Raw genomic sequence first — 12,153 nt, 5'->3', positions numbered from 1 at the left:
GCAATAAAGTACACACTGAAGGGTACACTCGTCAGGGGGAAACAGTGGCAGCTTCTAAAATAAGCTGTCGAAACAAACCTTGCGGTTTTAAGGCAAGCTTTTACCAACCAGACAAGGCTGGTCTGCTAAACATTTCAACTGGTTTTCATACCACTCTGAGGAATACCAAACGCAGTGTCAGAAAGACTCTGTTAAAGAAAGGCTTTATTAATACAAATATACATAAACTATAAAGCACTAAGTTTAAATGTCCATGTCATAACAAACAGGCGGCATTTCTACATCCAGAGACGACAGGAAGCTGGAAGGAGACTGCAGCGGATCTAGGAAAGAGGAATCTCTTATTACTTTCTGCAAATCCCGAGTCGCTGTTCATACCAACACAGGTATCAGCTGTCGCTTTTCGTCATAAACTCGGGTTTTTCCATTGTCCGTGGCCCCGGACTTGACCTGCTATCAGGAAATCAATCCTGGAAGGACCTGAACCTCCACTCTTCTTAGACGAGTGCTCTTACCAGAGCAGTCTAACATAAATTATAAGAGTGCAAGCTATCTCATCAGAGCAAACAGCAAGCGTAAGGACGGCTTTTGACCATCAGTTCCAAGCAAGACCTCCCAGCCTTTGGCAGTGGGAAGGTATCGCCGTTCTGTGCTATGGTGCAGGTGTCTTGATCCCCGTCTAAGCTGCAGTTGTAACTTGGGAGTTCTCATCCCAAGCGCAAGTTTTCGAAGTAGCTGCCGGTCAAATTTAATTTTGCGATTTCTAATATTGACCAGATTCCAGCATGACTTGGTTTTACCAAGGTGTTTGGGACTAAAACACAATACCCACTGAGAGGAGTTTCCTTTTTCTTTTTTTCTTTTTTTTTTCTTTTGGTGGTACTGGAGGTGGAACCCAGAGGCTTTCTCCCTCTGGGCTATACTCCCAGACCCATTTTATATTTTATTTGGAAACAGGGTCTCACTTAAGTTGCTGAGAGCCTCACTAAGTAGCTGAGGCTGGCTTTGAACCTGCGTGATCCTCCTGTCTCAGCCTCCCAAGCGCAGGGATTACAAGCGTGCGCCACCACGCCCGGCTTGAGTTTCCATTATTCTGAAATGTTCTGCCTTCTTCCAAGGACAGAAATGACTCTGAGGCTCACGTTCTGCGGTCCTGGCCCCTTCCCGTGATGGAAATGTCGCTCACTTACTAGATTCCCATGGAGACTGCCTCTTCACGGGCGAAGGGGGCCCCAGCTGCAACAGCTTCTCACAGCCTCGCTCCTCCTCAAGGATCATGAGCGGCACGCCATGCAAGGGAAGCTGCGCGATCTGGTGCTCCTCGGGCAAGTCGAAACTCTCAAAGTCTGTCACGAAGGGAAAGCAGCTCGTCAGGGCAGTCGGTCTCATTGTGGTCGGCAAAACCCGAGAGGTCTGAGACATTCAGGGAACCCAAGAGGTCAAAACTATTTTCCTAGCCAGGCATGGTAGCGCACGCTTGTAATCCCAGCTCTTGGGAGGCTCAGACAGGAGGATCAAGCCAGCCTCAGCTCCTTAGTGAGGTCCTCAGCAACTTAGTGAGACCCTGTTTCCAAGCAAAATATAAAAGAGGTCTGGGAGTGTAGCCCAGAGGTAGAAGGCCCCTGGATTTCATCCCTAGCACCGCACACCCCCCCAAAAAAACTATTTTCCTAATGATAGTAATACTTTTGTCCACTGTGCAGACATCTGCACTGATGGTAATGAAAACAATGGTGGACAGATGAACTGGCGCCTTATACAAATCAAGGCAATGTCAATGAGCTAGATGAGTGGTCATTACACCCTTCACTACTTGTTTTCAGTAAAAAAGATAATAAAGCCGGGCATGGTGGCGCACGCTCGTAATCCAGCGCTTGAGAGGCTGAGACGGGAGGATCACACAGGTTCAAAGCCACCCTCAGCTATTGAGTGAGGCTCTCAGCAACTTAGCAAGACCCTGTTTCCAAATAAAGTATAAAATAGGTCTGGGAGTCTAGCCTGGAGGTAGAAAAGTCCCTGGGTTCCACCTCCAGTACCACACACACATCCCCACCTATTTTAATATTTTATTGTGAAACAGGGTCTAAGTTGCTGAGAGCCTAAGTAGCTGAGGCTGGCTTCGGACCTATGTGTGATCCTCCCGTCTCAGCCTCCCAAGTGCTGAGATTACAAGCATGTGCCACCACACCCGGCCAGTTCAGTAATTTAATAAGACCCTCATGAACTTAATGAGACCCTGTTTCAAAAAAAAAAAAAATGGGGCTGGAGGTCTAGCTTGGAAGTAGAATGCCTCTGGGTTCAACCCCAAGCACCACAAAAAAATAAAAATAAAAAGACAAACCACTGGTATTCAGACTTGGTTATTTGTCACACACTGTCTATAAGGAATAAAGGAAGTGGTATCTACCACACTTGAAGGAAAACCGAGTCTCTGTCCCCAATGACAGAATTCAAGAGTGTCAAGAAAAATATATATAGCTGTAAAAAATGTATCTGCAATAGTTGGGTTGACATTAGTTTGGAAAACATAACTTGCAATCATTGGCTGATACTTCAGACTTCTTGGATGAGATCACTGGTAATATTAATGTGCTTTTGATGTTACATGAGACATGTCAACATTTGAAAATCTACATCACAAAAAACCAATACTTCTAAGGAACCAATGCATAATACAAGCAAGGATAAACAATATAATTCCACGTACGAAACAGACCAAAAGATTTTACTATCAAAAGTCACAATGTGCCGGGCGTGGTGGCGCACGCTTGTAATCCCAGCATTCGGGAGGCTGAGACCTGGAGGATCGCGGTTCGCGGACAGCCTCAGCTACTTAGTGAGGCCCTCTGCAACTCAGTGAGACCCGGTTTCAAAATAAAGAATAAAAAATAGGGCAGGGGGTATGGCTCGGGGGTCAAAAGCCCCTGGGTTCCATCCCCAGACCCACAAAAAAAAAAAAAAAAAAAAAAAAAAAGTCACAATGTTCATTGATATGGTTTCAAATTCTCCGTTGCAATTACACATTCAGATACAGCCACTTGGTGAGTTTTAGTGATGTCGGATCAAAGAAAATCATGTACATTCATCTGAAAATGATACTCCCCCCTTTCCTAACCACCCATCTGCAAGAGCCCAGATTTTCATGTGCTTTAACCAAAACAAATGTAACAGACTAAATACAAAATTTGACTATAATCCAATTGTCTTAAGCCAAGTTAAGCAAATATCTAAAAGTATAAACCATACCATTCTTACCACTAGATATTTTTAGGAAACATCTTATGAAATAAAAATCATTTAATTTTAATTTCTAGGCAGGCATGATGGTGCACACCTGTAATCCCAATACTTGGGAAGCTGAGGACGACTGCAGGTTGAAAGCCAGCCCCAGCAATTCAGCAAGATTCTCAGTAACTTAACAGGACATTGGTTCCAAATAAAAAGGACAGGGCCTGGAGCTCAGAAGAAAAACTCCCAGCACCACACACATACACAAAACACAAACTTAAGTTTCCAGAAAAATATAGGGTCTTCAGAAATTTCTGAAGAGCCAGGTATAGTGACACATGCTTGTAATCCCAGTACTTGGGAGGCCGAGACAGGAAGATTCCAGGTTTGCGGTGTGGCCAACCTCAGCTACTTAGTGAGACTCTGAAACTCAGACCCTGTTTCAAAATAAATTAAAAAGAGGGCTAGGGGTGAAGCTCAGAGGTAGAATGCCCCTGGGTTCAATACCCAGTACCACTTAAAAAAAAAAAAATTCTAATATAAGGATGTGTAAAAAAAGGTCCTAATAGCAAAAAGTTTGAGAACCAGTATATAAGGTAACTTTCCTTCTTCAAACCCAAATACCTTACTGCTTAGGAATTATCTAAAATAACTGATTTTTCTTGACAGGAAACAAAACATATGCAGTTCGAAACCATCATTCACTGTGAGTACAATAACAGATTTTTTTTTTTTTTTTTTTTTTGGTGGTACTGGGGGATTCCTGGAAATCCTTCTACCTGTGGTCTACACTCCCAGACCTATTTTTATATTTTTTATTTGGAAACAGGGTCTCTTAAGCCAGCAAGATGGCTTCGAACCTGCACGATCCTGTTTCCACCTCCCAAGCATGGGGATTACATGTGTGCACCACCACGCCCAGCAATAACAGACTTTTTTTTTTTTGCAGTACTGGGAATGTAACCCAGGGGCATTCTACCTCCGAGATATACCTCCAGCCCTATTTTTTATTCTATATTTTGAAACAGGGTCTCACTGAGTTGCAAAGGGCCTCACTAAGAGTAGCTGAGGCTGTCCTCAAACAGTGAATCTCCTGTCTCAGGCTCCCAAATGCTGGGACTAAAAGCGTGTGCCACCATGCCCGGCAATATCTTCCTTTAAACACAGCATGTTGTGGTCCTTCTTCCTGGCCAGTACATACAAAGCTACCTCACTCTTCTGAATGGCTCAATGGTAATAGACTATGTTATCACAACTTAATCACCCCTACCTTTTGACTCAAAAATCCTCAAAGCTTCCAGATGGGCTCTCCAACTCACAACTATCTAACTTCAAGAATACTAACTGCAGAGTTGTTTTAACATGGAGAAGCCAAAGCAATCCGAATGTATTAGCAAGAGGCTGACACGCAGCCATCTGGCTCACCGATGTACAGATGCTGCCTGCCCGGACCCCACGCACCTGCCTTTCCTACCCAGAACCACTTACCTCCGTCCCTTTTCCCACCTCGGGGGCCGCACACTTGGATCTACACTGCTAAGGCCTCTCTTCTTCGTCCCACTGACTCGTTCTGTGTTTGCCTTTCGCTCCAAACTGAGCGGACTGTGCGTTACCTCGGGGCAGGGCCTTTCTCGTTAGACGCTGCATCCAAAGCCTAATAGTGCCTGAACGCAGAAGCTTCTCCTCCAATGCTGGGAGCCACAAAACCTCAAAGAGCTGGTTTAGAAGGTGTTTCAAATACATGTGGCTGGTAGAAGGAGGTTTTCTGTAAATGAATCTTCTCGCTGGCTATGTCGGTTTTTCTAGCCAAGAAATACTTAACCCTACCAAAGTACTCTCCGGCACTGCCTGACATGACAACAAAGGCCCTTTGCACACTTTGAAAAGGCTTTCGAAAAAGTTGGCTAGCTAAGGCCGCCTGCTTCTAGACCTGTTCAGTGTGTGGACACGTCTGTGAGGTGCTAAGCTTTTGAGGATGGGAACAATGTCCTGCACATCTTATTCCTAATTTCCCTCCAGAGCTAAGGCGATATCGAGAGAGAGAGAGAGAGCAAGAGAACACGAACAAGAACCACCCAAGGATACTACTACCTTACCTAGAGGATTGAAGGGAAAGAATTTTTCTATTTCCGGATAGGTATCATCGGAGGCAGGAACAGAGCTTTTTGCTTTAGCAGTCTTCTCGGTTATCTAGAACAACCCAAGAAAATAGGAATTCATTTTAATTTTCTTTTCTTTTTTTTTTTTTGCAGGTCTGAGGATGAAACCCAGGGACATTCAACCTTCAAGCTACACCCCCCTGCCCTATTTTTTATTCTTTATTTTGAAACAGGGTCTCACTGAGTTGCGGAGGGCCTCACTGAGTAGCTGAGGCTGTCTGAGATTGGTGATCCTCCAGTCTCAGCCTCCCAAATGCTGGGATTACAAGCGTGCGTCACCACGCCTGGCGAAAACAGGAATTAGTAAGAATGTAATCCCTGTCAACTGACTGTAAAGCTTCCTTGAACATACAACTGCTTCGCCACATTTAAAAACGTTGTCAACTTTATGCTGTCTTCTAAAAAATCATTACCCTTAGTTCTCATAACAACACTTAAAAATAAATGAGCCAGGCATGGTGGCACATGCTTGTGATCCCAGCATTTGGGAGGCTGAGAAAGGAAGATCGCGGTTTGCGGCCAGCCTCAGCTACTTAGTGAGGCCCTTTGCAATTCAGTGAGACCCTGTTTCAAAATAAAGAATAAAAATTAGGGCTGGGGGTGTAGCTCAGAAGTAGAATGCCCTGGGTTCCATCCACAGTACCACAAAAAGTAATAATTAATAATAATAATAATAAGCCGGGCATGATGGCACACATTTCTGATCCCAGCATTTGGGAGGCTGAGACAGGAGGATTACACAGGTTCGAAGCCAGCCTCAGTTATTTAGTGAGGCTCTCAGCAACTTAGTGAGACCCTGTTTTCAAACAAATATAAAGTAAGTCTGGGAGTATATCCTGGAAGGTAGCCCCTGGGTTCCACCCCCAGCACCACAAAAATAAATAATAGGGCTGGGGGTGTATCTCAGAGGTAGAATGCCCTTGAGTACCATCCCCAGTACTGTAAAAGAAAAAAAAAATTAAATGTAAAATGAATAGATTTCCATACAACTCCAATAGCATGGCTCAAAGTTCGGTTGAAAAATTTAAGTATTAACACCTGTTTTAGCCTAAGTTATCAAGCCTGCTGAGCACAGTTAATTCAGAGTTAATCAACTTAATTATTCAAGCCTAATAAAGGAGAACATGTGCATGAGTCACCCCGAGTAAGAGCTAATCCTCAAAGCCATTTTTTGGTTTAAAGAAGTGTGATTTCCCACCAGTGTTACTTTAATTATTTGCTTGGCTAATATTAACAAGCTTGTGTTGCTCAAATACACAGATGGTCTAAGACTTTGGGGAATGGCCAGTAGAAGGGATATTAGGTTATTTTCTATTTTGTTTTGTTTGTAGAACTGAGCATTGAACCCAGGGGCATTCTACCTCCAAGCTACACCCCCAGCCCTATTTTTTTTTTGTATTATTATTCTTTATTTTGAGACAGGGTCTAAATTGCAGAAGGCCTAAGTAGCTGAGGCTGGCCACAAACCTGAGATCTTCCTATCTCCGCCTCTCAACTACTGGGATTACAAGCATGCACCACCATGCCCAGCAATACTGGGTATTGAATCCAGAGGAATTCTATCTCCCAGCTACACCTCCAGTTCTTTTTGTTTTGAAACAGGGTTTTGCACTTAGTGAGGCTTTCAACAACTTAGTGAGACCCTGTTCCAAAATAAAATAGAAAATAGGGCTGGGAGTATAGCCCAGAGGTAGAAAGCCTCTGGGTTCCACACCCAGTACCTCCAAAAAAAAGAAAAAAAAAGTGAAACAGGGTTTTGCTAGGTTGCCGAGGGTCTCACTGAATTGTTGAAGCTGTCAAGAAACCTGGGATGCTCCTGTTTCAGCCTCCCAAGTTACTGGGACTACAGGCACACTCCACCATACCCAGGTGGTCTAGGTCATTTGAAGAACTGGCAGGTAGACAGTCTCCTGCAATAGTAGGCCAAATGGAAGCCAGACTGTTTTGTTTTGGTGTGTCTGTCTTATTGGAGTGTGACCTCCAGCCCTTTTTATTTATTTATTTTGAAACAAGGTCTCAATAGGTTGCTGAAGTTGGCCTCAAACCTAAGATCCTCCTGTCTTAGCCTCCTAAGTACTGGGATTACAGGCTGTGGCACCAGGCCCAGTACAACCCAGAATATTCTGATTTATCTTATTTCATAGGTACCCACCTAGAGGAAATCCTTATCACAGGGCTTCTCACACTTTGGTTCTGGGTAACATTCTCATTATTTTCCCCATACCATAGCAATACCTGTATAACAGCTTTCCCTTGTCAATTCCAGTGTGTGTGTGTGTGTGTGTGTGTGTGTGTGTGTGTGCGTGTGACTGGGTATTGAACTCAAGGGCATTGTACCTCAGAGATACACTCCTATCCCCTTTTATTTTTCGATTTTGAAACAGTCTCACTAAGTTGCCAGGAGTCTTGCTATATTGTGAGGCTGGCCTGGAACTTGTCATTTTTCTATCTCAACTTCCCAGGTACTGGGATTACAGTCATGCGCCACCACACTCAGCTATTCAATTCACTCTTTTGCAAAGACGTCCTTGTACTAAGCTGCACTACATGCACGTCACGGATTTGAAATATGATTGTGTATTTTCTAATACGCACTAAACAGTTATTCACGGTGTGAATCCACACGCTAACGTTATCTTTCACAGCTCCTCTCAATATGGGATATACTGACCTGTAGCTTGTAACCACGCTCATACAATCAGCACACTAGCCAACTGTCCCCTAAAAAGTTGGCAATTAGACGGGCATGGTAGCACACACTTGTAAAACCAGCATCGAGAGGCTGAGACTGGAGGATCGAGTTCAAGGACAGCCTCAGCTACTTAGTGAGTCCCTTTGCAACCCAGTGAGACCTGGTTTCAAAATAAATATAAAAAAATAGGGCTGGGGATGTAGCTCGGAGGTAGAATGCCCCTGGGTTCCATCCTCAGTACCGAGAAAAAAAAAAAAAAAAGTTGGCAATTACTCTGGAAGTTGGGGAAGCACCTAAGCAATATTAGCAACTTAACCTCCTGCAAGCATCTCCTCTCTCAGTACTTCAGCTATCTAAGTAGATTCCGCCAACCAATCCGCTTCCATACGCTACTTAAGGACAGGGAAAGCAAAATTACGTTAGCTACTTCTAACGTATACAAAGGACATATCCTAAAGGTACAAAGAAGTTCACAAGTACAATATGATTCTCTGTTCATCTCTGTTTGCTAAAATACATTTTCCTTCTACTCAGAGGGAATAAAGTCAGTTAAGCTGGGAGTAGTGGCCCACGCCTATAATCCCAGCAATTCAAAGACTGAGGCAATAGGATCACAAGTTCAATGCCAGCCTCAGAAACTTAACAACACTGTCTCAAAATCAAAAAACAAAACAAAAAAAAAAAACGTTAAGGGCCAGGGTTGTAGCTCAATCAATGGTAGAGCATGCCCGGGTCCAATCCCCAGGACCCCTCCCCCCACACCCACACACACATACACAAAGACAATCCAGGTAGGAGCCAGAAGTTATTTTAAAACTCCAAAGTACTGACTTGTTTTACCAGTGTCTTCATTGCCAGCACTTACCTTTTTGGCAGAGAAGCTTGGCTGTTTCTGTTTGAGGGGTCCACTAGTCTTCACTGGCTTTTCTGTAGCTCTGTTGACGGTTCCCAACGCCTTCCTGGCAGTTTTAGGGAGGGCCGGTGGAGCATCAAACATTTTGCCAACACGTGGGGTTGAAACCTGAGCTCTCCCATCCAAGACTTTTCCTGCTAAAGAAAAAGTCTTATGATAACGTTAGGCCAGTGAACACCTTTGCGAGTCCAAAGCTGTGCCTATGAACTTGACCTTCTTCTCACCCCGTACCCGACCCTCATCTTTGGCAATGGCATAGCCACTGAGGCTCCGCATTCTCTTAAGTTATCTCATTAAGATAATGAGAGTGAGAAGATAACAAACGTGACTCTAATTGGCCCACAAAGTACAGTAAATGCCCAAGCGGCCCCGGGCCTCATCCACACCACCTGTGTATCTATCTAATTGCAGCCTTGTGAACTTACCGGGCCGAGACCCCAGCTTCAGCCCATCCTTTGGAGCCACGCGAGTGTCTGGCTCTCCGTTTTCTTTATCAACAAAGATCAGAGTAGCCATCCTGGATTACCCTAGGGGTGACACGGACATATTAGATACCCAGGCTTAGGGAAGGCGAGAGAAGCTATAGTATAGCACAGACCAAACTTTCTTCCCAAGGCACGTCCGCACAAAGCCAAGAGCTAAGCGGAGGAAGAAGCCTATGCTTGTGCCAGGGGGCACTAATCCAGATCTTACACCCGCAGGCAGCGGGAGAACAGGCGCTTTGGGGCGAGCACCCATCAAAAGAGAATCGCCGCGCGTCCAGGACGCCTCCCGGGGACGAAACTCAACCCAGCTCGGAGGGGCCGACTGCAGGGAGAAGCCCGAGCCCCGGCCCCAGCTCCCAGCCCACCCATTTCTTCCCCGCCGGACCCGTAAACCCAAGTCGCCTTCAACAGCCAAAACCACCGAAGAGACCTCGCCCGCGGTGCGCCTCTCCCGAGGTTTAAACCACAACTCGGGCTCCGATTGGCTCGCCCGCGAGGAGGTGTGGCCTAGGGCGGGGTCCGAAGAAACAGCCAATGAGGAGAAGCCAAGAAGCCAGGGCCCGCCCCAAAGCGCTTTTTCCGGAAGTTTGAAACTGGCTTCCCGGGAAGAAGAAAAGCTGGGGTCCCGTACTATGCAAAAAAGGAGCTCTGTGCTGTCCAGAATATTAAGATGCGTGGACTGAGGCACTGACTCAATAAGAGTGTTCTATTGTTTGGGGATCTTTTGAGTGGCACTGTAGAAAAATTGAAAATAAAATAGAACCCGCGCGTGGCGGCGCACGCCTGTAATCCCAGCATTTGGGAGCATCGCGGTTCGAAGACAGGTACTTAGACCTTTTGCAACTCAGCGAGACCTTGTTTCAAAATAAAAATGAAAAATAGGTCTGAGAGTGTAGCTCCGAGGTAGAATGCCCCTGGGTTTCATCCTCAGTACCACACACAAAAAAAAGATAAAATAGAAATAATGTACTTCCATTTATTTTATACTTTTCTACTTACCTAATACCGTAAGAATTTGGCAGACTGTAAGAAAATGGAGATCATCTGAAAGGCCAATCCTTTTCACCGAAATACGCACTGTGTATTTCTCCTGCCTTTCCCCCGTGTATCTTATATATGGTATCTTATATAGCCATATTCCTTTTCCTTTTACCGGAGATTGGATGCAGGGCTGTACCACTGACCTCTGTCCCCAACCTTTCTTATTTTTTTTTGAGACAGGGTCTCACTGAGTGCCCAAGCTGGCTGATAGCTTCCACATGAGCGTTCTCTTATCTTCTAAGTTAGGTCATGACTGCAAAGTTTATGAATCCTTAGGAGGTGTTTTCCTTTTTTTTTTTTTTTTTTTTTTCACCAATAGAAAGCATTCCTTTCCCAAAGGTCATGCAACCTCTGTAAACCATAACCACCCTTTTTGAATGGCCATGATTTTGTTATTCCCGCTTATCACTGGGAAATAATTTAACCAATTCCTAAATTGTTTACCCTCACTCATGCTATCAGACAGTTCTAGCTAATCCCGGTCTCTCCTAATCAGCTGTTTTTATATTGGGCGAAGGGTTCTGGGGATTGAACCCAGAGGCATTTTACCTTCAATTACATCCCCAACCCTATTTTTTTTTATTATGTTATTTTGAAACAGGGTCTTGCTAGGTTGCTGAGATTCTAATTACTTCCTGAGGCTGTCCTTGAAAAATACTACTGTTTTAGCTTTTTTTTTTGGGGGGGGGGGCTGTACTGGGGATGGAACCCAAGGACATTCTACCTCCAATCTACACCCCCAGTCCTATTTTTTATTCTTTATTCTGAAAAAGGGTCTCACTGAGTTGCAAAGGGCTTAAGTAGCTGAGGCTATCCGCAAATTGCAATCCTGTCTCACTCAGCCTCCCAAATGCTGAGATTACAAGTGTGTGCCACCACACCCGGCTAGAAATTCTCTTAAGTGAGGAGGGAAAAAAGGGTAACTCATAGACTCAATTTAAGGCTAGTTTCTGACCCTTCCGCAATGGCCTTGTAAAATCAAAACTAAAATTTTATTCCAAAACGTCAGGCCCTACTAATTTTTTTTAATTATTCTATTAGTATAGCCCAGAAGTAGAAAAGCCCCTGGGTTCCACCCCCAATCTCACACACACACACACACACACACACACACACACACACACACACATTATTCTATTACTTTGGGCTCTTTTATTTTTTGTGGTACCAGGAATGGAACTCAGGAGCTTTCTATCTCTGGGCTCCACTCCTGGACCTGGTTTATATTTTATTTAGAAACAGGGTCTCACTAAGTTGCTGAGAGCCTAAGTAGCTGAGGCTGGCTTCGAACCTGTGCGATCCTCCTGTCTCAGCCTCCCAAGCGCGGGGATTACAAGCAAGCACCGCCATGCCCAGCTTATTTGCTATTTTAACTACCACAACGGAAAAGGAATACAGTTTATGAAGGGCAGGAATAAATAGGCAAAAAAGCACAAGAAAAAAAATAACCCCAGGAAATCCTATCACCGAAATTACTGCTTATTTCTCCGAATTTTATTTACATGTAACCTTTGGACCTGAGAGTGTAGCTCAATGGTAGAGGACACGCCTAACACGCATGAGATCCTGGGTTTGATCCCCATCACTAAAAAAAAAAAAAAAAAAAAAAAAAAAAAAAAGGAAAAAAAGGAGAGT

At 44.5% G+C, this 12,153-nt stretch overlaps 1 protein-coding gene across 2 annotated transcripts; it reads right to left on the bottom strand.

Moving 5' to 3' along the window:
- Window positions 1–243: 243 nt before the first annotated feature.
- Window positions 244–9,508, bottom strand: PTTG1 (PTTG1 regulator of sister chromatid separation, securin; the record flags this gene model as incomplete). 2 transcript variants are annotated; one of them, XM_080698301.1, is made up of 5 exons in its annotated part: window positions 244–323; window positions 1,191–1,346; window positions 5,325–5,418; window positions 8,945–9,129; window positions 9,418–9,508. In XM_080698301.1, 5 exons carry the CDS (start codon window positions 9,506–9,508, stop codon window positions 244–246), a joined length of 606 nt encoding a protein of 201 aa, XP_080554427.1. The 2 variants fall into 2 exon arrangements, with proteins under 2 accessions (XP_080554427.1, XP_080554428.1); XM_080698302.1 differs by having other exon boundaries at window positions 8,945–9,126.
- Window positions 9,509–12,153: the final 2,645 nt, after the last annotated feature.

The sequence above is a fragment of the Muscardinus avellanarius genome, assembly GCF_963383645.1.
Source record: "Muscardinus avellanarius genome assembly, chromosome: 7".
In the NCBI taxonomy this organism is placed as follows: Eukaryota; Metazoa; Chordata; class Mammalia; order Rodentia; family Gliridae; genus Muscardinus; species Muscardinus avellanarius.
The sequence above is the reverse complement of the archived record's forward strand: the minus strand, read 5'-3'. Positions and strand labels throughout refer to the sequence as shown.